This window comes from Hypomesus nipponensis, chromosome 10, assembly GCF_054491055.1.
Source record: "Hypomesus nipponensis isolate SF chromosome 10, ASM5449105v1, whole genome shotgun sequence".
Taxonomy (NCBI): Eukaryota; Metazoa; Chordata; class Actinopteri; order Osmeriformes; family Osmeridae; genus Hypomesus; species Hypomesus nipponensis.
The window spans coordinates 15446989-15473686 of record NC_140370.1 but is presented as its reverse complement, the minus strand read 5'-3'; the positions used below and the strand labels follow the sequence as shown (position 1 = coordinate 15473686).

The 26698-nt window shown below is 49.7% G+C and overlaps 1 protein-coding gene across 1 annotated transcript in view; it reads right to left on the bottom strand.

Moving 5' to 3' along the window:
- Window positions 1-11799: 11799 nt before the first annotated feature.
- myo10 (myosin X) overlaps window positions 11800-26698 on the bottom strand; it is a 79171-nt gene continuing 64272 nt past the window's right edge. Inside the window, exons 20-42 of the mRNA XM_084707122.1 lie at window positions 26018-26142; window positions 25706-25823; window positions 22602-22708; window positions 22262-22486; window positions 22008-22047; window positions 21534-21737; window positions 20477-21307; window positions 19735-19855; window positions 19045-19288; window positions 18519-18618; window positions 18126-18215; window positions 17868-17923; window positions 17547-17689; window positions 17157-17348; window positions 16722-16879; window positions 16346-16469; window positions 15886-16183; window positions 15288-15495; window positions 14961-15097; window positions 14503-14623; window positions 13701-14189; window positions 13360-13551; window positions 11800-13095 (exon numbers count right to left, since the gene is read on the bottom strand). Of these exons, the coding sequence (XP_084563248.1) occupies window positions 12982-13095; window positions 13360-13551; window positions 13701-14189; window positions 14503-14623; window positions 14961-15097; window positions 15288-15495; window positions 15886-16183; window positions 16346-16469; window positions 16722-16879; window positions 17157-17348; window positions 17547-17689; window positions 17868-17923; window positions 18126-18215; window positions 18519-18618; window positions 19045-19288; window positions 19735-19855; window positions 20477-21307; window positions 21534-21737; window positions 22008-22047; window positions 22262-22486; window positions 22602-22708; window positions 25706-25823; window positions 26018-26142 (4437 nt within the window). The 3' untranslated portion in view covers window positions 11800-12981. The remainder of the gene's footprint in view (window positions 13096-13359; window positions 13552-13700; window positions 14190-14502; window positions 14624-14960; window positions 15098-15287; window positions 15496-15885; window positions 16184-16345; window positions 16470-16721; window positions 16880-17156; window positions 17349-17546; window positions 17690-17867; window positions 17924-18125; window positions 18216-18518; window positions 18619-19044; window positions 19289-19734; window positions 19856-20476; window positions 21308-21533; window positions 21738-22007; window positions 22048-22261; window positions 22487-22601; window positions 22709-25705; window positions 25824-26017; window positions 26143-26698) is intronic.

Genomic DNA, 26698 nt, shown 5'->3' with positions numbered 1-26698 from the left:
ATTTTCGAGTGGGTTATACGTACACAAAGTGATTTATTTTGCAGTGGAAAACGTGGTGATTTAGAGAATTGCGGTCTTTAACTGCTGTTTGTAGGGATTTATTTACTGTTTATTTTGACCATGACTCTGAATTCACACATCCCAAGACTCCCGGAAGGTCCGGGAGTCTCCCGCATTTCAATAGCGGCTCCCTGACGCCCGCAAATGCTATACAATGTCCCGGAAATCTGGGATTTTGTATTTAGAGCGAGCGAGAGACTGTGAAATGGTCATCTCTGTTAGAGATAAGTGCATATCGCGCGTCTTGACAGCGTTTGGGTGGAGGGGGTGGGGGGTGGGGGGGTTAGGGGGGGGGGGGTTAGGGGGGGGGGGGCGGGGGTGTACGTGCTGGTTGAGGGGGTACCTCATGTGTCTTCATGTGAAAGCCACCTTCCGGAAATGAGTCTCTGCAGGTTGGGACGTCTGCTGAATTTGGTGGTACACAGGCTATCACTAGATGTCTCGATGAACTAGCTAACCCCAGAGATGGCAAAAGTACAGACATCCTTTACTCAAGTAGAAGTACAGATACTCATGTTTAAACGAGAAGTCAAAGTTTAAGTACTGCCTACACCTTTTCACTCAAGTTTTTTCAACCTTTAGAAACTTTTTTTTCACACTTAGTCAAACATAAGTTGTAAGCAGTGCCCCAATATGGATTTGTCCAAACATATTTCCACAGTTGTTTAGAAGAGAGTCTGTGATTTGAGATGTGATTCTGAGATGTTCTCCGTCCCAGGTGTTCCTGAGAAAAGTCCCTTTCCTGACACAGCTGCCATGCCAACAGCCATTACATCATTTCCTGTTTGACTTTCCTGACCGCTGTTTCACGTTTGACCTGATCGCTTTTTCATGTTTGAGGGGGAAGGTTCAAACCAAACAATCACATGCTCAGACAAATACACAAGAACACACACACACACACAGGAACACACACACCTCTCTTTACCTGGAACCAGATGGTCTTCTTTAGAACAACACCACCACTGTCTGCTCTCTGTCCTGATCACTGACTGTTTGTGGCCCACAGAGAAAATGAGCTGTCAGCATCTGCATGTCTTTGAAGTTTCTTATGGCACTTCATTCATCCAACCTGTCAACAAACCTTTAATTGAGAGTATTACAAACACACACACACCAACACCCGCACACACACAGTTAATGCTGACCTCAGCCCGGCCTTCCAGTCAAGGCCAAATATTAAACAACAACAAGGAGGGTTACGACTGTGGAGCTGTGGAAGGATGTGTTGGAGGACGAGACACCCCTGAACTGACTTTAAAGAACGTGAGAGAGAGAGAGAGAGAGAGAGCACGTGAGAGAGAGAGAGAGAGAGAGAGAGAGAGAGAGAGAGCAGGTGAGAGAGAGAGAGAGAGAGCAGGTGAGAGAGAGAGAGAGAGAGAGAGAGAGAGAGAGAGAGAGAGAGAGAGAGAGAGAGTAATAGCAGGAGAGAACGAGAGGGAGGGAGAGAGAGCAATGAGCGTTTGCTCCGGTCTTGTCAAGGTAGAAGGAAACACGAATGGAGGACAGAGTAGAGCGGGGGAGGAGGAAAGAAAATAACGGAGAGGATGAAGAAGAGAGGGGTTCGAGAAAGAAACAAAAACCAAGAGTGGGAAAATTGGAAAGTTCGATCAATTATTGTATGCTATCAAATTTCTTCCCAAGAACTCCAGTCACAACCACATGTGTTAACAGTCATGGTACATTGGGAGGTAGGTCAAAAGGGTGCTTCTGGAATGTTCTATGGCTCGGAGGTCATGTCTCCTTCCTGTCCTCCTCAGATCGGTCTCTGGCACAGACAGGATGTTGTGTACCTGACGCCCAGGGACACAGGAAGTAGCTGCTGCAGCAGCTCGCGCAAGCCAGGAAGTCCTCTGAGCATGATCAGATAGCGCTGAAAGCTAGCGCAGCACACCTTGAATACCAATGCCCTGGCTGTCCAGCGTGGTGTGTACTCTGTGCTGGGTGCACCGCGGCCAGGTATTGTTGTGGTAATGTTGAGATGATATCACATCTCAACAGTTTTCTTATAACCTCAGCCATAGAGGACATCCTATAATACAATAACCGCAGAAGGTGCAGGTTTTGTTATTGCAGACCCGCTTCACAAATGTTATAGATCAATACGGAGCACTGTGTGTGTGTGTGGGAGTTTCGTCTTCACAGATCTATTCCTTGACCCCGCTGTGCCCCGCTGTTGATCAACACCGACTGACCTCCACGGTGTTTTATCTGTGTGTGTGTGTGTGTGTGTGCATCTGAGCCGTCAGACACACACACACACACACATGCTTCAAACACACATTCATGTACAAACACACACCACACACACTGATAGTGGATGTATGAAAGCATTTATCTCTCATCCACACCAATGATAAGAACTCAGATTCTATGGTCAGAGCCCAGTGACAAGGATTTTCGACCCAGAACTGTAGCATTACACTCTTCATTGAAAACAACACGACTACAACATTCTGTACTGTCCAGAGTGAGGGATGGCTCGGGTTGAGGAAAAGAACAGAATTCACCCTAGTACTGACCTCTCTGTTTTTCACTATTCATCTTCTTCTCCCTATTTCTCTCCTTCTCTTCCCTTCCTTCAATTTCCCGCTCTCTTTCTCCTCCCTCTCTCTACCTCCCTACTTCTTGCTCTCTTTCCCCTCTCTCTCTTCCTCTCTCCCACCCCCCCCCTCTCTCTCTCTCCCCCTCTCTCTTCCTCTCTACTTCTCGCTCTTTCTCCCTCTCTCTCCCACCCCTCTCTTCCTCTCTCTCTCCTCTCTCCCACCCCCCCACCCCCCCTCTCTCCCCCCCCCCCTCTCTCTCTCTCTCTGTCATGTCTCCTTCTCCCAGGTCTGTCACATGGAGAAGACGCCACAGTGATGATGCAGACACGCTGCCTGTTAGGAACAGAGTCCCATGCTCTTGTATCTGATGTCCTTTATATCACTGGTGTGTGTGTGTGTGTGTGTGTGTGTGTGTGTGTGTGTGTGTGTGTGTGTGTGACAGAAAGAAAGAAAGAAAGAAAGAGACTGAAACAGAGAGATAGAGGCGTGTGACTGATGTGAGAGGGTAGTGTGTATGTGTGTGTAAATGTGTGTGTGTGTGTGTTGTGTGTTATGAGGGAAAAGATGAGAAGGTAAGGATTCTGTCAGATGGACCAGAGAAGGAGTTCATTTGAAGGGCGCAAATGACAAGAGAAACTGGAACAACAGTTGCACGTCGTGGCTTCATGAAGTTGAATTCAGAATCCCATTAGCGAGTATCAGACAGAGAGGCTGAGTCACTGATGCTAAGTAGACGATGATGCTTTGATGACTCATTATGAGTACATCAGCCAGTAGGACATGGGGAAGACATTTGCTGAAGTCAAACCAAACAGCTGTTGTGTTCCACAGACTTCAGAGGCAAAAGTCTGGTTGAATTTGGGCTTTGATGGTATTACATAAAATCTTTATTAATTGTTGAACAACTTTCAAGCTTTTATCCGACCTTGTTGCTATAAACTATCAAGATATTTTTAAAGATACTAACCACCCTGAGTTTTGCCGTTGTGGTTCTGAGCCAGTGTTATTCTACGTTTGTCCACTAGAGTGCAGTGTTTAGAAAAAGGATGCTCATGCAAACGCGATTATATCCAGTAGGTTATAATTATACTGTACTCTTTATTATAATGATAACGTACTGCCCATCTAATTATAATTTATTGTGTATAATAACGTCAAGCCAAGCCATTTACATGTTAGATAACTTAACTATGAAGCAGTAAGACCACACTGCATCTCTCCCCCTCTCTCTCCCTCTCCCTCTCTCTCTCTCTCTCTCTCTCTCTCTCACACACACACACACACACACACACACACACACACACACACACACAGGCTAAGCTTATTGATCACTCCAGACAGCCCACACTCCACTATCTCTCACCAAAGCCTTGGCATCTAGACATTCCACACCTGTCTGTGCTTCCACTCCATTGGAGCTCGTTCATCATGTGATAACATACATCATTTAACAGGGGCTAGTCTGAGGCACTCGGGGTATAGCAGTTCTGGATTGTTCTAGAATGTTCTGGAGTGCTCCGGAATGTTCTGGAGCGTTCCGGAATGTTCCTTCGAGCGCATGAGTTCTTCCAGCTTTGAGAGTGTCAAATCAATGTGTTGTTTCTGTCGGAAATTCCAGGCAAGTCTAACGGAGAAAGGCAAAGCTGCTTGATAGAAAACAACAACAACAGCTTCACTAACCATAACCACACCGTACGCCTTGGAGCCCGACAGCGCTATCCCACCAGCACTTGGTACCTCAAGCGTTGATCATACAAGTACAGAATCCACACGTATTGTCGATAACAAGACGTCTAGGTGGCAGTGTTAAGAGGTCCACACAGGTGACAGTTGGTTTCCTGGTCTGCTCTTTGCTAAGGTAGGAGGACTATCAGGGCCTTCCTCACTGCAACGCAGTCATCAGTCTCACTTACGGTGAGTGGGGCTAGCTCACCTCCCTCTACTCACACAGACAGACACACTGTACTCAGCATAACAGCACATGATGTCACTGGGTCTATGACAGATCCACGTCAAGGTTCCGTGACCCACGATGCACCTCTCCGACTAAGACGAACGCTCCTCGAATGGAAAACACTGGAACAGGAGGACTCCAGAGTTCCAAATGATGAAGAGGGGGGGGATGAAGATTGATGAGTTGAGTAAAGGACTGTGGACCCTGGCGCGTTTCAGTGTGTGTGTTTATTGCCTGGGCCTGCTCGTAGGGCTGTGTGTGTGTGTGTGTGTGTGTGTGTGTGTGTGTGTGTGTGTGTGCAGCGTCCAGTGAACTGGCGAGCTGAAGGTCAACTCCTCTGTTTTATTAGACAGGATGAACAGAGGGGCAGAGATTGGATTAAAGAAGTGACACCGTGCACCTTCAGGGGATCCATCAGACACAACTGACAGCTGTTCTCTCTCTCTCTTTGTGCCTCTCTCTCTGTGTCTCTCCTCTTTCTTCCTTTTTTCCTCTCATTCTTTCATTCTTCCTTTCTATCAGTCAGGGCTTGTAGACACACGTTCGTCCCTCTCTCAGACTCCCATGAATTGATACCTTTACAGTACTTTTCATTGTTCACCCCAGTCTATACAAACACAGCACTGGATGCTGCCGGCACAAACAATACTCTCAAAGAATGTCACTCAAAGCCATTCCCTTAAAGATGCCAATATACTGTTTTCTATGATTTACATTCCCTGGAAGAAATTGGGGTCATGAAAGCCAACAGAAAGTGTATCTGAAGTGACACACACACACGCACACGCACCCTAGGGCCACTGTGTTGGAAACACACCTAGAGGTGGTAAGAGAAGGGGAAAGGAATCTTAAAGGTGACATGACATGCTGTTTTTGGATGCTTTTATATAGGCCTTAGTTGTCCCCTAATACTGTATCTGAAGTCTCTTTCCCGAAATTCAGCCATGGTGCAGAATTATAGCCACTACAAGTAGTCCCACAATCAGCTTTCCTCAGAACGCGCTGTTTCTGTGTCTGTAGCTTTAAATGCCAATGAGGAGGAGAGGGGCGGCAACATGCGCTAATGTTTACAGGATGTATCGCAATGGCTCGTTGCCCCCGTTGCTGTAAAATGCCTAGAATTTAGCCATTCTCATCTGATCACCCTGGTTTGCAAAGGTGCACACTCAGTCATTTCAATGTGGAGAAAGGGGGATATCGCGAGCCATAACACCAACAGCAGAACGGTTATCCAAATAACAAAGAAGTGTACAAGACTCGCGTTACAGTTTGTATTCACACACACACTTGATGCCATTTATATTTACGTTAGCAACAGTAACTCAGCTGTTGGCTGAAGAGCTAATGTTACAGCCACATTCTAAGGGTAGCAAGCTAGGTAACCATATACAGTAAAGCAACAAAATGATATAGCGTTAGTTAACTTACTTGTCCAAGGTTTGTAGCTTGACCAAGGAGATTTAGTAAGGATCCAGAATTTAATTTCAGCAAGGCCAGCTTTGAGTTGGCTCAAGTTGAGGAAATGTTTGGCGCAGACATACAACACTTTGGGAAGTTGTGTCGGCGCATTTCCAGCGAAAATACAATTAAGATACGGGTTGTGCAGAGGCTCGGATGAAGGAACAAAAAAAAGATCTGTTTGCATTTGTATATCCAAGCACTGAGCAACTGTTATGCTTCGTTTGTTTGCTCGCCATGATGTCTCCAGGAAAAACCGATATCGCACTCGCCCTTGCACGGTGGTAGCTCAGTTTCTCATGGGCGGGCTAGATGATCTGGTCGGGCAAAGCAGAGAGAGGGGAGGTAACCTGGCTCCTATCTACGTCACTAGGGGGAGATTTTCAAACAGCGCAATTGAGCCTTCATTTTGTCAAAGGCGGAGAAGAACACGCAGGGCTTGGTTTACACTCATCGAAAATTCTAGCCACTGGGGGACCAAAGGCAGGTTAGGGGAACTCATATTCATGTTAAATAACCTCATAAAATGAAGTTTTCATGTCATGTCACCTTTAACTCCTTTCTTCTCCAGTCTTGGGTTCTTTCCAGTGAAACGTTGTTTTTAACCAGAGCAGGTTACGCAACCCTTTGGAGACAGCAGGGATGGAGCGGGGCGTGCGGGCATGTCTACACCTGGAGCCGCTGGGGAGAGGGGATCAAAAGCCTTTCAGACAGAATTAACTAAATAGAGATGATGAGAGTGAGACAGAGACAGAGAGAGAGAGACAGATTTCTGAGCGATAACAGAAAAGTAAGAGGAGCAGACTGTAGCGTTTCTCTCCATCCACTCCTTAGACCACGGAGGCTGAAGCTAATCTGGAATGTGGGAGACAAGGTAGTTAAAACCTTCTGGTCTGGTGTGATTAGGTCTGGTCTCGTCCAGTCAGCAAGCTTGCTGGTGTTCCTGCACGGTCCAGCCTGACACTAGCTGGTGTTACTGCGCGGTCCGGCCTGACACGAGCACATACTAGATCTTCCAGGTGAGGTGCCAGGCCTGCTGTGTTTACCGCGGGGTCACCTCAGAGAGCCCTGTGTGGCGATGCAAGGCTGAGGCCCTCAGGTAAATAATGAATGGCCGTGTGCCGGAGAGCACCATCGATCCACTCTGCTGCTCGTAACCGTGCCAACTGAGAGTGATAGAGAGGGTGGGTGAGAGAGGGAGGGTGAGAGAGAGAAGGGTGGGGGGGGGGGAGTGGAGATAAATGAAAGATGGTGGACTGGGGAAGGTTTTTGGCAGCAGCCAAATGGGTCTTAATGGAGGATGTATGTGTGTCTGTGTGTGTGAGGAGCCTGTGCACGGATGAGGGATGAGAGAGAGAGAGCTAGACAGAGAGCTAGACGGAGAGAGAGAGAGGGAGAGAGAGGGAGAGAGAGAGAGAGGGAGAGAGAGAGCTAGACGGAGAGAGCTAGACAGAGAGAGAGAGGGAGAGCTAGACAGAGAGAGGGAGAGAGAGGGAGAGAGAGCTAGACGGAGAGAGAGAGAGAGAGAGAGAGGGAGAGAGAGAGCTAGACGGAGAGAGAGAGGGAGAGCTAGACGGAGAGAGGGAGAGAGAGGGAGGGAGAGCTAGACGGAGAGAGATAGACGGAGTGAGAGAGAGATAGATGGAGAGAGAGATAAATGGAGAGAGAGAGAGAGAGAGAGGGAAAGAGCACAGCAGAAAGGGGGTGAAAACAGATGCTGACTAAACCCAGGCAGACTGTGGACTCATCATTTGATTGATCATTCCTACGTCGCTTAGAACCAAAGCGTCTGTTGAATGAGTGAAATGTCAAATGGAAATGTAGATTCCCCCTGAGGTGTTCATTGTCCAAGCAGCAGTGACAAAGCAATAAAAACAGTTTGAAACTTCCCCTCAATCTTTGACTTTGATGTTTACCTGAGGCTGGTGCTTCTGAGTACCTCATCAGCCTGTGGGTCCAGATGTAATCCACATGGCTGACCACAGGTCAGCGCCCATGGCCTTACACACACACACACACACACACACACCGAGCGAGAAGTCAAGGGGCCACCAGGTCAACCTCAGTGACCCTAACCTTGCAGACCCGAGAGGGACTCTCAATCAGACAGTTGACACCCACTCGCATGAAAACACACACACAAAGACACACACATGTGAACAAACACATACACACACATATAAACACACACGCACACACACAGAGTACACTCAGCCTGGTCAGATGGGTTTCCTCCTGTGATGTATGAGTGTTTAAAGTCATGTGAGGTCCAGCAGGGCAGTGATCTGGTTCACAAAGCTCACTACCTTCATCCATCCCTGGCTGAACAACTCTGTACAGACCGATGAGCTTCCCATCACGGTGGACACACAGTGCCCAGGAGGCAGACAGGAGGATTTCACATTATATCGAAATGTAACATTCTACGGAGGGAGAAAAATGGAACTATTGAATTCATGCATGTTGCACCACATGTAGGTGTTTGTTATTAAAGGCTGGCGGATCACGTCAGAACACAGTTGAGGTTACAGCACAAACACAGACATATGAATGGATAATAAGACAGAATATATGATAGCCTCTTGATAAGGCAATAGCTCATTTACAGATAGTGATTAACATGCACCGACAGGAAATCCCATTTCTTCCTCTCCAGAAGGTCTTAACTACTGAAAGTGAACTCAGGAAAGCCTCTTATTGAAAGGATGATGGATGCAGTAAGTGATCGGTGAGAGCACAATGTTTTATTCAAACATACTGCCACCAGACAGTAGGTACTGTACAACCTTGATGTCTGTTCAGTTTCCCTAACGTCATTTATCACATTCTCTAGCATTAGTGTCTCCTAAACAACGTGACGATAGACAAAGACCCACTGAGAAGATAATTGTTCAATTCTCTGCGGCATCTCCAGGGATTGAGGAGTTTTGACACCGAGTGTAAAAAGCAGGCTACTAACTTTAGAAAGCCCCTTTCCGATGAGGACCGCTTAAGCTTGCGAACAATGGATTAAATACCTACCTAAAAAACCTTTTCATCGTCCGTGGCATACCAAACAACAGAGAACTTCGTCATTTCTAGCAACTTTTTTGTTTCCTGTAAGCCTCCTCACAGAATTGTTCTTTTAGACTTCTTACAAGAACACACTGATGAAAACAATATTAGGTATTTTTCCCGTATTTTTTTTTTAGGGGTAACTAAATTGAAAGAACTTGTCAAAATGACTGTACTAAGTTTGAACCAGGTAAATTATATTCCTTTAGACATTCCTGTCAAAGCTAAACCACAAGCCTTCTTTCTCAATCCTTCTCTGTTTGATAGGCTCCAAGAGGAACTGCTACAGGGGTGAGAAGATTAAAAAACACAATGTCATCTTTGACTTTGAAGTCAAACCTGAAAGCTTCCCGTGTTTCTGTTTGAAAGAGGAGCCTCGACAATCAGGGGAACGAGAATCTCGTACGGAACAGTTACTATAACTACAACACCACCAGTGAGCCTTCGTTGTCTTTCTAAACGAATCTCTCCTCCCTCTCTCCTAACCTCTTTCTTCTTGTCCTCCCCTCTACCCCACCGTTTCGGTTCACCTACTCAACTGCCAGTCTTACATGCGAATGATGATTCTTCTAAGGATAAGTGCTAGCCGATGATAATGATACATCTTCTCAGAAATATGCCACCTAGAGTTCACTTAAGGTATCGAACAACTATGTTGAACGTAAACTGAAGTGTCTGGATCAATCCACATACCGCTGTGTGTGCGGAAAAACAACCAACAAAAATGACAAAGTAATCGCTTGTAGATTCATTCTGGCGGACCCTCTCGTTTAAATGTTAACCTGGAGATGCCCCACTGAACTGCAATTAGCACCCCGATCTGCTCCTAGGTAGTCTGCAGTAATCATCCAATTTATCCACAAGCGCCTCATTGACGGAGGCCCAGTGTTTGCTCGTGAGAGATAGATTGTAATGAAAGGCCTGCATGTTCAAATCGAACACGCATTAATTTCGTGTAGCCTATGTTTTTATTCCATATCGTACACCTTGTCAAGGCACTGTCAGACTGACACAGGATAATGCCCCTGTCTGAATTGAACAACGGCATTGGCTCTGATTTCGCTGTAGGCTAGGTAAACAGCTTGCTAGACAAATACAGTCGATTAGATCGTAGCGAGACAAACTACGGAATAACATTGTTGACATGTGTTGACATGGCGTTTACCAACAACGCAATAGCAAACTAATAATTAGATGGAGTGGGAGGTTTTGTTTTAATGCTGAGCCGTAGGCCTATGTTAATCACCAGTCTCCCTGAGGTGTTGCTTTAGTGTTAAATAAATCACTTTCCGTTGACATCCCCTTGTAATCCTGTTGTTTTAGTCGAGCTCATGTTTTATTTGATACACATTAACAACACGCATTTGTGAATTGGTCTGGAGAGGTGACTTATTTGTGCCCCAAACACGAGTAATACCTTGTTTGTTTAGCACACGTACGGAGCCACTATTGAACATCCAGAGGCTAGTATTAGCGCTCTATTTTTTAGATGTTTGTATGCAAACAAAGAACTTCACCTGTGTAGGCTACTCTTTGTCCCTCAGCCATGAGTTTAAGACCTAAACATATTCATCACAATTGATTCACCCTCAAAATCGGCTCTCAAACATAAGATCCATTAGTTTAATTGCACTGGGTAAGATAGATAAAGTGTAGGTATATAAAAACGTATTTGGCAGTACTTTCTTAAAGTAATTTGCTCTTCTTTTAACTGATGCTTCTTTTGAGAATTAATGATGTGTCAGTGCGAAAAGGAGTAGGCGTCAGAACCTCATTGGTCGAGTGGACTTAGAGCGCCACCACCTGGTCGGTTAGTATTGCTTCGGCGGACCGTCACAGTTGAGTCATAGGTTGTCCAGCGAAATCCTGCCAAAGGTATATTGAAGTAAAGCATGCTTTTTGAGTAGTGGTGGTAATAACAGCAAATGGTTATCTAAATAAGCAATACAAAATATACCTTTTTAATAATACATAAAAATAAAAACGATATAAGGGATAAGAGGTAGACTGGATCTCTCCAAGCACACACCACACACACAGGTCGCCTACAGTGAGCTTATTATTTTCATCGTTGTCATGGTCACATACTCGCTGTGACTAGCCAGGCTGGAAGGGAGAAATAAATTTAATTTCCTGAAAGCAGAGCCACAGGCAACAATGATCTCTTATATAGGCTACACTATGTGTGTTTTTCTATGTATGCTCACAAATGTTTCTCTGCTGTAGCTTTGACCTCGTCTTGAATGGTTTGAGAACAGGCCATGAACCCCATCTAAAGGAAGGAGTGAGTTCTGTCTTTAGTAACACCTAGTCTTTCATCGCTTTAGAGACACGTCTGTTCCTGGTTTTTTATATGGAACAGAGTAAGTCATTTGATGATATGAAGATTTACTTTGACCAAAATGTACAAATATTGGTACTAAAACCTTAAATTTAATCAAACTGTCACCTTAGGCAATATTTGGAGAATGTGCTAAGTCATTGTATACATGTGGGTTAAATGCCCTACTGACAGTGATTTAATTAATGTATTTAAAAACTATGAAAAGCAGTTGGTGCATGTGTTTCTCGAAAATGATCAAGTGGTGTTTCCAAAATATTGACAGGCACTGTATATGGACTAGTTGTGCGTCGCTTCGGGTAAAACTAAAGCGTCTGCTATGTAAAAGTCAATTTGTGTCTTGGACTAACGCAACAAAGATACTGTCAGTAATTTAAGCTACCCCGTAAATATGTATACATTTATTGTTAGAAACATTTTAATACATAACAGTCAATACAAAAATGTAATACAAAGATACATCGCTTCAAGAACAGTATTGTTTATCGCTGCTGTTAATTCAAAGCAAGCTTCCAAACTGATTTTGTATAATAAACACATTTCTCGACAAAACTGCTTTGTGGTCATAATTCTTGAAAGAGAAGGCAAAGATTTATAAAATATACAGCCAGTTGATTGTACATATATATATAGGTGCCATCTCCTGTAGACAAAGATGGCATGCATATATATATATATATATAAAACATTGCACATTTAAGAAACTGAAAAAAAGCAAGTGTACACAATATACAACAAGGCACTGACTGAGAAGTATCTAGCTCTATCTTTGGGTGGAATTCCGCCAGCGGAGATCCAGGGAAATGTTGTGGGTTGTTACCGTGGGATACAGAGTTGCAGTTGCATCGCAAAAACGTCAGTTGGGGAGCACGTACACCGCACTGCATGTAGCACCTTACAGAATCGTCAGTGACATTTTGAGAGTTTGTACTGTTTTGTATTTGTTTGTTTTGTTTTAAGTACAGTACAGTATAAAAGTTTTGTATATCTTTTTTTGGGGGGGGGGGGGGGGGGAATTTGGCACTTTAGTGAGCACAATATGAAAGGCAAAGTCCCCTTCAAACCAACACGCTCCGTAACATTCACAGACACAACTTGAAATGCTTTCGACAACCAAGTCTCATATTTACATATTTCGAAAACACCAAAGATCAGTAAGCGTTCCAAAGCAAGGCATTCCCAGAGAATACATGTAAAACAAACCTCCATTCAAATACCCAACATCCCATAGTCTCTCTACCACCCTCCTTACATTCAGTCAGCTGACACACACCCTCTGAACACTCACATAAACAGTCTCAGTAACATTTAAATCCGGTGCCCTTCACCTAGCAACAACAAAGCCCTTGAACGTTACCATGGCGGCATCAGAAAGACGAAGCTAGCTGGTTAGCGGTTAGAGCTGACGGGCGTTCCTTGTGTTTTTGCTCGTCTGCAGCCCAGAGAGTCCAAACACTTCCCTCTAGTGGAGAGGAGGAGCGGCCTGGCAGGGTCACTACATCTGACCTCTCCGGCCGGGGGGAGTTTAAAGGTTGTATTTGAAGGGTCAAAGGTCAGGGGTCGAGGTCTCACCAGGCGCTGCCGTGGCTACTGTCCTGGCTGCTGACGGACTGAGAGTTGCTGTAGCGCTTTTTGACGATCATGCTGATGTAAGCTTTCATCAGCTTGGCGATGTCCATGACCTGGAGCCGACAGGAGAGGACCCGGGTTAGGAAACGTGTCCACTGACAGAAGCTGTAAAACTCTTACTTTCTCTGAATGGGAATTGGCATTCAACCACATAAAGTCCACTCACAACCCGCTCTTTACACACTGCATCTCTGCATAAAACTATCAAACACTTTTATGTGTGTCACCACAGGATGCAAAACCTCCAACTCAAGACTGAACGGCCTCAGACAGCCGCCTCACCCCTCAGTGTCCCGGTCGCTCAGCGGGAAACCTACCAGACTGGTCTCGAACATCAACTCCCGTCCTTCCACCGCAATCTTGTAGGTGTTGGGCAGCGGGGCGCCGAAGGAGAGGATGAGCTCGTAGGGGAAGACCTCCAGCGGCCATGGCTCTCCGCGCTTGTAGACGGAGATGGCTTCCCTGCTCACCCCCAGCCACAGCTCCACGGGGAACACCCCATCACGAGACTGTGGGGCGGGGGAAAAAACAGGAAGAGGAAGCGCTAGTGAGCATGTGCGCAGAACGGAGCCAATCGCAAAAGAGAATCACCTGATCCCTGATCTACATTGGGACCACGGTGTCCCATCAGGGCACGAGGACCGAGGGAACCACTCACCTCCACGTTGAAGAGAGTGGACCCATACCCAGGCCACTCCTTGACCAGAGCCATGTACTTGACCATGGCCTGCTCCTGGGTCATGCCCTGCAGTTTCTTCCACTTCTCCAGCAGGCTGGCGCGGGCCGCAGCGATCTCCTCCCTGGCCCACACCTCCAACGTGTTCTCCTCCTCCAGCTTCTGCCGACTCATCGAGCCGCTCCGGAAGCTCCGCCTCAGCGTCCCCTCCAGGAAGCTCGACCGCTTCCTGTCCACCGTCCCGGAACGTTCCGCCACGGAAGAGACCGCGGCGGCGGCGCCCGGGGCGAAGCTCTTCGCCGAATTCTGGATGCGGGCTCGGAGCCTGGCCATGGGGAGCAGCTGGGACGTGTCAGGGACGGCAGCCTGGGAGTTGTAGTCTCCCAGGAGGTATTGTAGTCTCAGGGCGGCCAGGAACTGGAGAGTTTCCTCGGGGGCTGGGTACTGGCCTCTGATGACCGCCTCGTGAGCCTGGAGGAGAGGAGGTGAGAGGGGAGGAGAGGAGAACAGAGGAGGGGAAAGGGTAGCGGAGGAGGAATGGGAGAGATGTGGAAAGGGAAGGAAAGACAGAAAGAGGAGGATGAAGAGGAGAGAGAGAGTAAACGAGGCAAACAGATGGATATCCATATTTCAAATGATCATGAAAACAAGAAAGATGTTAGAATAGTTGTTTGAAAATCTTGTCATCTGTGACTCATGTACCATTTACACTGAGTGAATTGGCTATCTTTTAAATGGCTGAAAGAAACGAGTGCCGTCAAATGAAAGAGTGTTAATTTGGTACCTGTTCAAACATGAAGGCAAACTCGACACTGTCCCTGGGGACGTTGGTGGTGTCCAGGAAGCAGTAGAGTTTGAAGTAGAACTTCCATCCTGTGTTGTTCTCGTCCTGACTGGCAGACAGCCTGGAAGACAAACACACAGTTAGAACGAGCGCGTCCAGACACACAAGCCTACTGAGTCACAGGCGTGCACACACACACACACACACTTTACTGTCATTTAGATGCACCGTGAAAGTTCACAGAAACGTTTCTCTCCTCCACTAGCAACCACCCCCACAGCTACACACTCACACACACACACACACACACACACACACACACACACACAGCTACACACAGCCCCCCCCCCCACTACATTAAGTAAAGGCGCCATCATTTTCACTCTCTTCCTGCGTGATCTTTCCGTATCTCACACACACACACACGTACACACACACCCAGTCTCCGGCAGACTTACTTTTCAAACTTGGCCAGCACGTCGGCCACCACAGTGCGGCTCTCGATGGCCTTGTCAGTGGAGTCGTTGTGTTCAAACAGGGCAAACATGTTCCTGCTGTCCTCCATGGCCAAGCCTCGGGTTAGTTTCTCCACCACCTGGACACACACACACACACACACACACACACACACACACACACACACACACATAGACACACACAAGGAAGTACAAAGAGGCATGAGCTACTGGACAGCCAAACAAAGAAGTTGCCATCCCATCCCAACTTCCACCCTGACTCCATTCCAACCTCCAATCCCCACCCCACCCCACCCCTGTCCCCCTCACCTCCCCGGCGGTGGTGTGGGAGTTGATGGTGATCTTGCAGGAGCCTCCCCCGTGGCAGTGCACCGTGGTGGTCATGTCCTGGCGCGCCACCACGGCCCGGATCTCCTCCTGGGACGGCACGTACTCCCGGCACCGCGTCTTCCTCAATGACTCCTGAGCGAAGGACGCACAGCGCTCCATCTCCGTGCCCGGGAACAGCTCCCGGGTCCTGGGAGGGTGAGGGGGGGGGGGGGTGTAGGGTGGGAGGGTTGGGGTGAGAGGAAGGGGGTTGGGGTGAGGGTAAAGGTAAGGGTGATGGAAATCGAATGTTTACATTTACTCATTTAGCAGCCGCTCTTATCCAGAGCGACTTACAGTAAGTACAGGGACATTCCCCCCCGAGACAAGTAGGGTGAAGTGCCTTGCCCAAGGACGCTACGTCATTTTGACGCAGCCAGGAGTCAAACTGGCGACTTTCAGATTACCAGCCCGATACCGTAACAGCTCAGCCACCTGACTCCTGAATGTTAACAGGCTTACCCCCCGTCAAATCACAGAACAACTCCAAAAAAACCTCCAACCTAACTGCCCTTCCAACCGCGCGGCGACCCCTCCTCACCTCTTGAAGTGGAACTTGAGGTACTTGAGGATGCTCCTGGAGGGCAGGAAGCTGCAGCACATGCAGGTGAGGATCCTCCAGCCGCTCAGGTTCCCCTGGCTGCCGGGTTGGGGCGGCCGGGTGGTCTGCTTCACCAGCTGGCAGTACAGCTCGTCCCTCAGGGGCCGCAGCTCCAGGCCCGTCTGCAGCACGCCCTGGATGATGGGCACGGCGTCCGACACGCCCTCCAGCTGCTGCAGGGAGCCGAACACCTTCAGGGCCTCCTCCTGGAGGGTGGTGTAGCCTTTGGTCCTCACGGCTGGGGGTGGAGGAGAGAGGGGGAGAGGGTTGGGGTGAGGGGAGTTTGTCACTCGTTGATGTCTGAGATGCTACCGTGACACACGTGGATTGTTTTATATGAGCCCTTGCGTAACTTTAAATTCTACTGCAGTGGACATAATAAAGGTTGTTAGTTTCTCACAGCAGGCGTGGATGTCTCCGTAGGGGAGGGGGAGCAGGGGGGAGTGGAGCGGGTGCTGGCTGTAGCGCAGGATGGGGTTCCTCTTGTAGATCTGCTCCACCACCTCGCTGTTCAGACAGTTTTCCTGTGAACACACACACACACACACAACGCTCAACCTAGGCTCACACACTCCTGTACTGTAGTACTGTACTAGAGCCCTGTACTAGAATCCTGTACTAGAGTCCTGTACCAGTCCTGGACTAGAGTCCTGTCCTAGAGTCCTGTACTAGAGTCCTGTCCTAGAGTCCTGTACCAGTCCTGGACTAGAGTCCTGTCCTATAGTACTGTACTAGAGTCCTGTACTAGAGCCTGTGGTCCTAGCACCGCCCCTCACCTTGATGTCGTGGATGAGCTGCTGTGTGGGCGTGTCGATGGGGGCCTTGGTATCGATGACGTTCTGCACGGCGCCGGCCCACCTGGTGGCCTCCGTCAGCAGTTTGGTGTAGAGGTGGTAGGCGTGCTTACGACCGAACACCGTCACGTTCCAGTAACCTGCAGAAGAGGGGCGGGGCATCACACGTCCAATCAGAGGTGTGTGTACCGTAAGTCTGTGTGTCATAGACGGGTTGCTAGGCGATCCTACAGTTCTCCACGGCTGCGTTCAGCATGTTGCACGCGCGGCAAAGCATTAAGAGCATGTGGTAGAATCCCACAGAGTGTGCTTAGCATGTAGCATGTATCATGTAGCATACGGCATGTAGCATATAGCATGTAGCATATAGCATGTAGCATTTCAGTAGCCTGCTCGTAGCATGGAGCTCCTTCTCACCCGTCTCCTTGAAGATCTTCTCGTCTGGCTGCACCACCGAGCACAGGCTGTTCAGCACCAGGGTGCCCAGCTTGAGGGCGCTGCGCTCCGAGCTCTTGTAGTAGTCCAGGGAATTGTGGGTAAGCAGGAACCAGCGCTTCTTCAGTTTCAGGGAGGCCCGGCTGCTGTTCTTCATCTCCTTGTGGAGCCAGCCTGAGAGAGACACCACAGAAGAAGAGAAAGAGACCACAGGACAAGACAGGTCAGTCAAACACACCACCTCACCTCTCAAAGTAGTGAATTAAACAAAATGACAAAAGGAAATATTGCTGACAAACAAACACCAACCAATAACAATCCCCCCCCCCCTCAGAAAACATTGTCAGTGTGTGTGGTGTGTGTTCCCCTGACCTCGTACGATGAACTCCTGGCCCTCGACGCGCGTGTCTCCCTTGGAGCGCTGCAGCAGGGTGATCCAGTGGTGCATCTCCTCTGGGGTGTCTGCGTTGCAGTGCAGCACCCTGTTGGCTGTGATCATCACAAACGCGTTGGGCCTGTTTGGGGGGGCGGGGGGGGGGGGGGGTGTTAACACTCAACACCTGAACGTGTGTTCATACATCTGGAGGTGGAAGCTGGTGTGTGTGGAGGCTGACAGGTGAGGTCAGAGGGCAGGGCTGACAGGGTGCGGTATGGAGGGTGTGTGTGTGTGTGTGTGTGTGTGTGTATGCTTACCGCTCAGGGTTGTCTGAGGCACACACTGAGTCTATCATCCCCACATCCAGGGTGCCCTGAGAGAAAGAGAGAGAGGGTTGACTGACTTTTTGGGGGGTTTATCCGACCAATAAAAACGTGACTCCCCACAGCGTTCATGAACATGACTCAGTGACTCACCACTGCGTTCATGAACATGACTCAGTGACTCACCACAACATTCATGAACATGACTCAGTGACTCACCACAGCGTTCAGGAACATGACTCAGTGACTCACCACAGCGTTCTGGGGGTTGGCCTGCTCGTCGTGCATCTCTCTGATCTCCTGCTCCGTGGAGCCGTGCACTTGGCTCAGAACGCTGAACCACTGACTGTAGCCAATCACAGAGAGACAGGAAGATGGTGTCAGCCAATCAGATGACCTGGTCATTGTGATCAACCACGAGTGCAAACACACATACAAAAGCACCCACACACAATCTCTGCACTACATTCTGTACATTCAAACCCCTTAAACTAACCACCTATATCCAATATCCTACCCACCATCCCCTAGCCCCTACCCTCTATCCCCCACCCCCCACCCCCTACCCTCAATCTCCCACCCCCCACCCCCCACCCCCCACCCCCCACCCCCCACCCCCCACCCCCTCTCTACTTGTGTGGCTACTTGCCTGGCGTCCTCAGCAGACTCTGCTATCAGGTGGTAGGTGCGCTCGGGCATCACAATGTCGATGCCGTTCTCCTTGCCTGTGTTGTCCACGATTTCTCTGCAACACAGAACAAAGACTCACATGAATCCCACTGCAAACACAGAGGAGTAGATACACACAAGACACAACCCCTACAGCTGCTTCCAATCCCCCTGCTTCCTAGCCCCCTGCTTCCTAGACCCCTGCTTCCTAGCCTCCCTGTTTCCTATCCCCCTGCTTCCTAGCCCCCTGCTTCCTAGTCCCCTGCTTCCTAGTCCCCTGTTTCCTAGCCCCCTGCTTCCTAGCCTCCCTGTTTCCTATCCCCCTGCTTCCTAGTCCCCTGCTTCCTAGCCCCCTGCTTCCTAGCCCCCTGCTTCCTAGCCTCCCTGCTTCCTAGCCCCCTGCTTCCTAGCCCCCTGCTTCCTAGTCCCCTGCTTCCTAGCCTCCCTTTTTCCTATCCCCCTGCTTCCTAGTCCCCTGCTTCCTAGCCCCCTGCTTCCTTACTTGGCTGTGTGCATGTCCAGCATGCCCTTCATCTTCTCCTCCCCGTCGTTCTCAAAGTACATGAGCTTGCTCTGCCGCAGGACGAACCAGCGGCGCTTCCAGTTGCGCCGCGACAGCGTGGACGAGCCGCCGCCCTTCTTGTTGAGCCAGCCCTGCTTCAGAGCTTCCTGTTTGGCCCGGAACCACAGGAAGGTCTCGTCCTTCAGGACGCACCAGCGACGCTTCCACGTGTTCATCAGCCCACCTGGAGAGAGAGAGAGAGAGGGGGAGAGAGACAGAGACAGAGAGAGGGGGGGGAGAGGGAGGGGAGAGAGACAGAGAGAGAGAGACGAGGGAGAGAAAGAGAGGGACAGAGAGAGGGGAGGGAGAGTAATAGAGAGAGAGAGGGGGGGGGGCAGGGGAGACAGAGAGAAACGAGGGAGAGAGAAAGAGGGACAGAGAGAGAGGGGAGAGAGAGATTGAGAGAGTGGCAAGAGAGAGAGAGAGAGACAAAAGAAAGTAAGAGAGGAAGAGAGAAAAAGAGAAAGAGAGGAATACAGACAAAGAGAAGAGAGGAAGAGATGGTGAGTATGGTTGGATCTGTCCGTTCTGAATGACTGCAGTGCCATCTAGTGGTGAAGCAGTACACTGCTCTTTAAGCAAATCTCCCTCACAAATTCTACACAACTGTAACTGCAGGAGGACGTCTACCTTTGATGTGCAGGAAGCTGTGGAAGTAGGGCAGGGTGACACAGCTGTAGACAGAGTCACGACGGTAGGACAGCTCGTCGTCCGTGTCAAACCTGTCAAAGTCATCCTCGCTGTCCTCAAACTGGACACACAGGAAGGGGATGGACGTTAGCGACGGTCAAGAGACCTCCCTCAGCCACCTCCAGGACTGTACCTCAGTCAAGAGACCTCCCTCAGCCACCTCCAGGACTGTACCTCAGTCAAGAGACCTCCCTCAGCCACCTCCAGGACTGTACCTCAGTCAAGAGACCTCCCTCAGCCACCTCCAGGACTGTACCTCAGTCAAGAGACCTCCCTCAGCCACCTCCAGGACTGTACCTCAGTCAAGAGACCTCCCTCAGCCACCTCCAGGACTGTACCTCAGTCAAGAGACCTCCCTCAGCCACCTCCAGGACTGTACCTCAGTCAAGAGACCTCCCTCAGCCACCTCCAGGACTGTACCTCAGTCAAGAGACCTCCCTCAGCCACCTCCAGGACTGTACCTCACGTTTAGGTATATATATATATATATATATAGTAAAAAAAACACACATTTCTAACTCGTGATATCATCATTATAGTCATTGATCAATGACATACATAGAAGTCTTTGATTAAAGTGTAGTCAAGATAGTGTTGCCACCCTGAAGTAGCCAGATCTATCACCCTGACGTGGGCAGTAATACCCCCTTCAGTGTACGCTGCTGCCCCCGCTGATACCCACCGAGGACTGCTGCCCCTCTGAGCTGAAGCGGTACGCCCCAGAGCTGTTGTAGGTTCCCATGGAGACGCGGTAGTCAGGTGACCACTGGCCGCTGAGAGAGTTGGAGAACGCCACGCTCCCGCTGGACACGATGGCCCCTTCGTCGTAGTCGTCCTGGTCGTAGTCCGAGTCCTCGTTCGGAGGGATGAGCTCGACCAGGTCCTCCGACTGGGCCTCGGATGAAGCCTGGGGCCGGCAGTAGGCCGAGTCCCCGCTGGAGGAGGTGCTGTGGCAGGCCTGGGGCACGGGCGGGAGAGGCAGGGGCTGGTGGAAGAGAGGCAGGGGCGGTGGGATGACCCCGTCGTTGGCGTACGGGTCCTCCTCGGACGAGTCGTCGCTGGTGCGGATGCCGCTGGTGCGCTGTCCGTCCGAGTGGCCGTGTTCGCTCGGGTTGGGCGAGTCCTTGAAGCCCTCGTCGTCCGCCCCGAAGCCCTCGTCCACCTCCTCTTCCTCCCCCGTCTCCCCGCCCCCCTTCTCCTCCTCCTCCTCCTCCTCCCCCTCCTCGGCGACTCCCAGGGAGCTCTCGATGTTGCGCACGCACTCGTCGATCTCGTCAAAGTTGAGCGAGTCGAGGAAGTGCTGCGCGGCCCTGCAGGCCTCGTCCTCCAGCCTGCGGAGCTCCTGGTCGCGCAGCAGCTGCAGGCGGCCCAGCGAGGCCTCCGTCAGGGATAGCTCCTGCTGCTCCTTCTGCCTCTGCAGGGCCTGGATCTCCCGCTCCAGACGCAGGATCTCCTCCACCTGGGACGCCTCCTGGGGGCGGGCCGCCGCCGCCTCCTCCACCTCCTCCACCTCCTCCTCCTTGGATGTATCGAGGGTGAAAAAGAGGGAGGGAGAGAGGAAGGGATGGAGGAGGGTGGTAAGCAGGAGTAAACAGGAAGGAGGAAAGAGAGATGAAGGGAGAGAAAGGAGGAGGGAAGAAAGAGGGTTAGCAGAGGGGAAAAGGAAAGGGGGATGGTTCCGTTTATATCAGAGCACCTAGCGACATCCACTCAGTGGTGTGTCAAATAGCTTCAGCTACCTCCAACTCTTCCAGAGCCACCGTCGACCCCTCCGAAGACTCCTCCGAGCCCAGGGCCAGAGAGGCCTGCTGGGCCAGAGAGACCTGCTGGGCCAGAGAGACCTGCTGGGCCTGGGCCAGAGAGACCTGCTGGGCCTGGGCCAGGGCCTGGGAGGCCAGCTCTCTGGCTCTCTGCAGCTCCTCTATCCTCCGGGTCTCCTCCACCTACACGCAGCCAACAGGAAGGCTTTCATCAATCAAACCGTCAACCAATCACTGTTTGTTTCATATTGAATAGACGATCAAACAGTTTATTGAATTACAACATTTCAAAACAACCAAGTGCCGACCGAAGTGCAGTACGGTAGAAACACCTTCACAGAGCGTGACTCACAAGGAAGAGGAACTGTCTTTTTGTAATGCTAAACTGATGAATGTAGCTATCAAACTAGCTATATTAAAATAGTATATTAAAAAGAGTGATAACTGTCATACCTGTCGAGCCAGCTCCACTGCTTCTTGTCTTTGCCTCTCTCTGGAAGTCAAGAGAAACACATTCAACAATCACAAAAAACACCCCAAAAACATAGAGAAACACCTCACGTATAACCCAATCAGGAAAGACATCAAAACAAAACACATACATTTCAACATATGAAACGCAACACTCCCCAGCTAACCTCAACGAAAAAACCTCCACCCAAAACCCGACCCCACCAACACGGAGAGAGCACTAAACGCCGTCCCACCTCTCCAGCTCCTCCTCCGCCCTCCTCCTCTCCTCCTCCTCCTCCTCCCTCCTCCTCCTCTCCTCCAGCAGCAGGCAGAAGACCTTACGAGCCTGCTGGCCCCTCAGACGTTTCTGGAAGGTGAGCGTTGCCCAGCGCAGCAGCAGGAACTTCCTGCGCCAGTAGAACGCCCGGTAGTTTTTCTGAATGACCACAATGCACTGCAGTAACCTCCTGTACTGCTTCCTGTTGAGATAAATAAACGGATTCATAGAAAATACACGCGAGACGATATAGATAGATTGCACGATATAGATGGATTTCAGACTTCAGTCTCCATGCATGTTGCCTTGTGTTTTACCTAGCCATGTAGCCCATGACGTGGGCCTGGATGACCATGGCAGCTTTCAGAACCTCCACCTCCCTCTGCTTCTCCAGTCTGTGCTCCAGAGGCTCCCTCATGAAGACCTGCAGGATGCAGAGAGGGAGGTGGAGAGGGAGGGAAGGGAGGGAGGGAGATAGGGTGAAGGGGAGGGAGTGAGAAAGAACGAAAGGGAGGGAGGGTGGAGAGGGAGGGAAGATAGGGAGGGAAGGGAGGGAGGGAGACAGGGTGAAGGGGAGGGAGGTGGAGAGGGAGGGAAGGGAGGGAGGGAGATAGGGTAAAGGGGAGGGAGTGAGAAAGAACGAAAGGGAGGGAGGGTGGAGAGGGAGGGAAGATAGGGAGGGAAGGGAGGGAGACAGGGTGAAGGGGAGGGAGGTGGAGAGGGAGGGAAGGGAGGGAGGGAGATAGGGTAAAGGGGAGGGAGTGAGAAAGAACGAAAGGGAGGGAGGGTGGAGAGGGAAAGAAAGAGAGCGAGGAAGAGAGGGAGGAGAAGGATGGGTAAAGAGGAAGGGGGGAAAAGAGATGAAGGGAGAGAAAGGAGGAGGGAAGAAAGAGGGTGGATGAGGGGAAAAGGAAAGGGGGGTGGTTCAGAATAAACATCAGAGCACCTGGACATATTTACACAGTGGTGTAGAAAATAGATTCAACTCAACAAACTGAATTCGTGAGGTCTCCAGGGCCTTTTGGTAATCCAGGATGTAAAATCCATATTTGCTGGATACCAAAAGCATTTCCACAAGCAGCAGTTGTGTAAACAGAAAAATGCCTTCAGAAAATGCCTTGAGTAAATACGGCTCACAGTTGATATTATGTGTACTGGGATGCGACAAATACATAAAAGGTTATTTGCGTCTATGAATAAAAGAAAACAGATGAAAATGATATACAGTACGTATCACTGTTAAAGATTCGTTCAAGATTCATCTCCAATCGCAAAAAAACTACAATGCCCAATAGAACGTGAACGTGAATCAAACCAGCCCCCCGCTCCTTTGTTCACACACCAGACGTTCTAATGAAGACTGTTGAATGAATCACCCCGGCGAGTCATTTAGCAGATCACATTCTGAATAGACTCATCTACCGGCACTTAGTACGGACGGCCGTTTCAGGACCCAAGCTGTCTTCCATTGATAGGGGAAACCAGCCTCATTGTTGGGCCTGGGGGTTCAGCTGATTAGAGATGATGGGGTCTCTGGTTGGCTGGGCTGTGGGGAAATGTCACCCTGTCGCAGGGGTATTGGTGAACAGACTGGCTTTATCCAGCTCAGTCACAAACCAGAAAGGCACGTTCTGATAGGCGGACGGACAATCTTCTATCCTCAATAAGAGAAACCATGAGGTTCCAGTTGGTACCTCTCATGAGAAATGCGCTTTCTTTAGTTTGAGACCTTATTAGTAGACAACACACATACTTGTGATGCGTGACACACAATGTGTATTCTGTACACACACACACACACACACACACACACAAACACACACACACACACACGTGGATCTATAACTCTAATCCTTTCCATTCATTACCATGTAAATGAGTGTGGGTAATTACAGGCTGAAATTGAGCCTGGATTTGATTGTGCCACGCTGCTCTGTGAACAGGGCCGTGGGGACAGTGACCCCTGGAGAAGGGAGGACACAGGGTGACCTCACAGGGTGACCTCACAGGGTGACCTCACAGGGTGACCTCACAGGGTGACCTCACAGGGTGACCTCACAGGGTGACCTCACAGGGTGACCTCACAGGGTGACCTCACAGGGTGACCCCACGGTCCCCCACAGGAAATGAAGTTGGAGGCCATAAAACTCAAACAAAGCTCTGAGCATGCTCCATGCACTGTGTGACAGTCAAACTTAAATCTCACCAGCGAGAGCTGAGAGGCGCTATGGATGCAAAGCCCCCCTCAGAGAGAGATAAACATGATTTCCTACACGACAAACACGCAGATACGCACACAAAACAAGCAGTCTCACAAAGCGTGGACACAAACATTATCGTGCATATAGATGCACATATACTGAATTTTCAGACACGGACATACAAGGTCACCAAGCAGATCTTGCAGACTGTATACAGTAACAGTACACACACACACACACACGTACACACCCGGCCAAGGCGATCACACACACTCCCTCACTGCTGTCACCTCCAGCTGTGCCACATGGTCACGCTGCGGCCTGTGATCTGTTTGTCCATCTGTCATCTCCCATTAGACACAAACACACGCACGCACGCATCCTCACATACAGAAACACGTGCATATACATGCACACACATATGGACACATGTACACACACACACACACAGACACAAAAGGACATTCAGAGACAAGCATTCACACAAACGCTTACACACACAGTAACAGTCCCCTCCTCTATCTGACACAGTCCGGTGTGTGATAGAGGAGGCAGTGTGATGGACTGTGGCCTGCAGGGATGGAAACTGTCCGATAACACCAGGATGGAACGCTCAAAGAGCTGTGCTGTTCCATCAGTCAGAATCACACACACACACACACATGCACACACACACATGCACACACACACACATGCACGCACACACACACATGCACGCACACACAGTCCCTTAGGTGACAGCCGCATAGATAGCAGAGTCTAGGAATATATGTCTTTTTATTAGGACCCGAGGGCAAGAGAGTGGTCACAAATGCAATTGTATTAGATGTCCATCGAAGCCAGCCGATGTGCAGTCATGTCACTCTGAGACCTGGAGAGATAACCTTGGTATCTAACCCAGACCCAGGAGAGGATACTGTTCATTTGGTGGACCGATATACAAGAATGTCATGCCAGTGTTCTGTCACCATAGTAACTGAACTGTAAATGGTTACAAATGTAAAAAATATAAATACAATAGAATAATTTAAGAGCATAGCTTCATATAATGTTCCTAGAAAGATTACATATTTCTATTTTTGACCAAAATAAATAAACAATATATATTATATATCTTTTAAACAACCCTAACAACAGTGATAAAATGTAAACATAACTGTTGATGCGACAAACTCTCTCTCCCCAGACCACCTCCTCCTCCACCTCCTCCCCCTGCTCACCTTGGTCTTGCCCAGCTGCCACTCTGAGCAGGTGCTGTCGTAGCAGCGGAGCAGCTGTGTGCAGCGCCCCCTGGGGTCCTCCTCATGCACCTCCACGCTCCTCATCAGCACCTGGTACCTGGGGGGGGGGGGGGGGCAGGGGGCGGGGTTAGCATACGACACTAACAAAGCAGTGGTTGTGGGTTCTGTTGTGGTTGTGTTGTGGTTGTGTTGTGGGTTCTGTTGTGGTTGTGTTGTGGTTGTGTTGTGGGTTCTGTTGTGGTTGTGTTGTGGGTTCTGTTGTGGTTGTGTTGTGGTTGTGTTGTGGTTGACCTGGTGCAGAAGTCCTGGATGGGTCTCCGTACAGGGAACCCTGAGCGTCGTATCTTCACAGTCTCCAGCATCCCGGAGTATCTCAGCTGGTTCAGCACCACCGTCGGATCAAACCGCTCGGCCATCTGCGCACAGCAAACACAGGTGTGGGGTTAGGAAACTGTGGGATGGTCCATTTTGGTTTGGACGGGATTTCCTTTACATTTCATCATTTAGCAGACGCTCTTATCCAGAGCGACTTACAGTAAGTACAGGGAGATTCCCCCGAGGCAAGTAGGGTGAAGTGCCTTGCCCAAGGACACAACATTATTTAGCACCGCGGGGAATTGAACCGGCAACCTTCTAATTACTAGGCCAATTCCCTAACCGCTCAGCCACCTGACTCCCCTCCCCCCCCCCCCCCCCCCCCCCCGGTATCTATCTCTCATTGGGGATCTGTCCAACTTGACTTTGACCCCAAATGTCCACCCCGGGGCACGACGCAGAGAAGCAACAGGAAGGAGAAGGCCAAGAGGATCTCTTACTACTTAAAGAACCCCATTCAACCCCAGACCCACTGACCGGGTCTGGCCTCAACCCTAACCCCTGCAGGAGAAGAGGCCCCCGAATAAGAGACGGCATTGATACCCTCCAGTAATGCCTCTTTTATTGAAAGGGCATCTCTCCTGATAGCCCATTGAT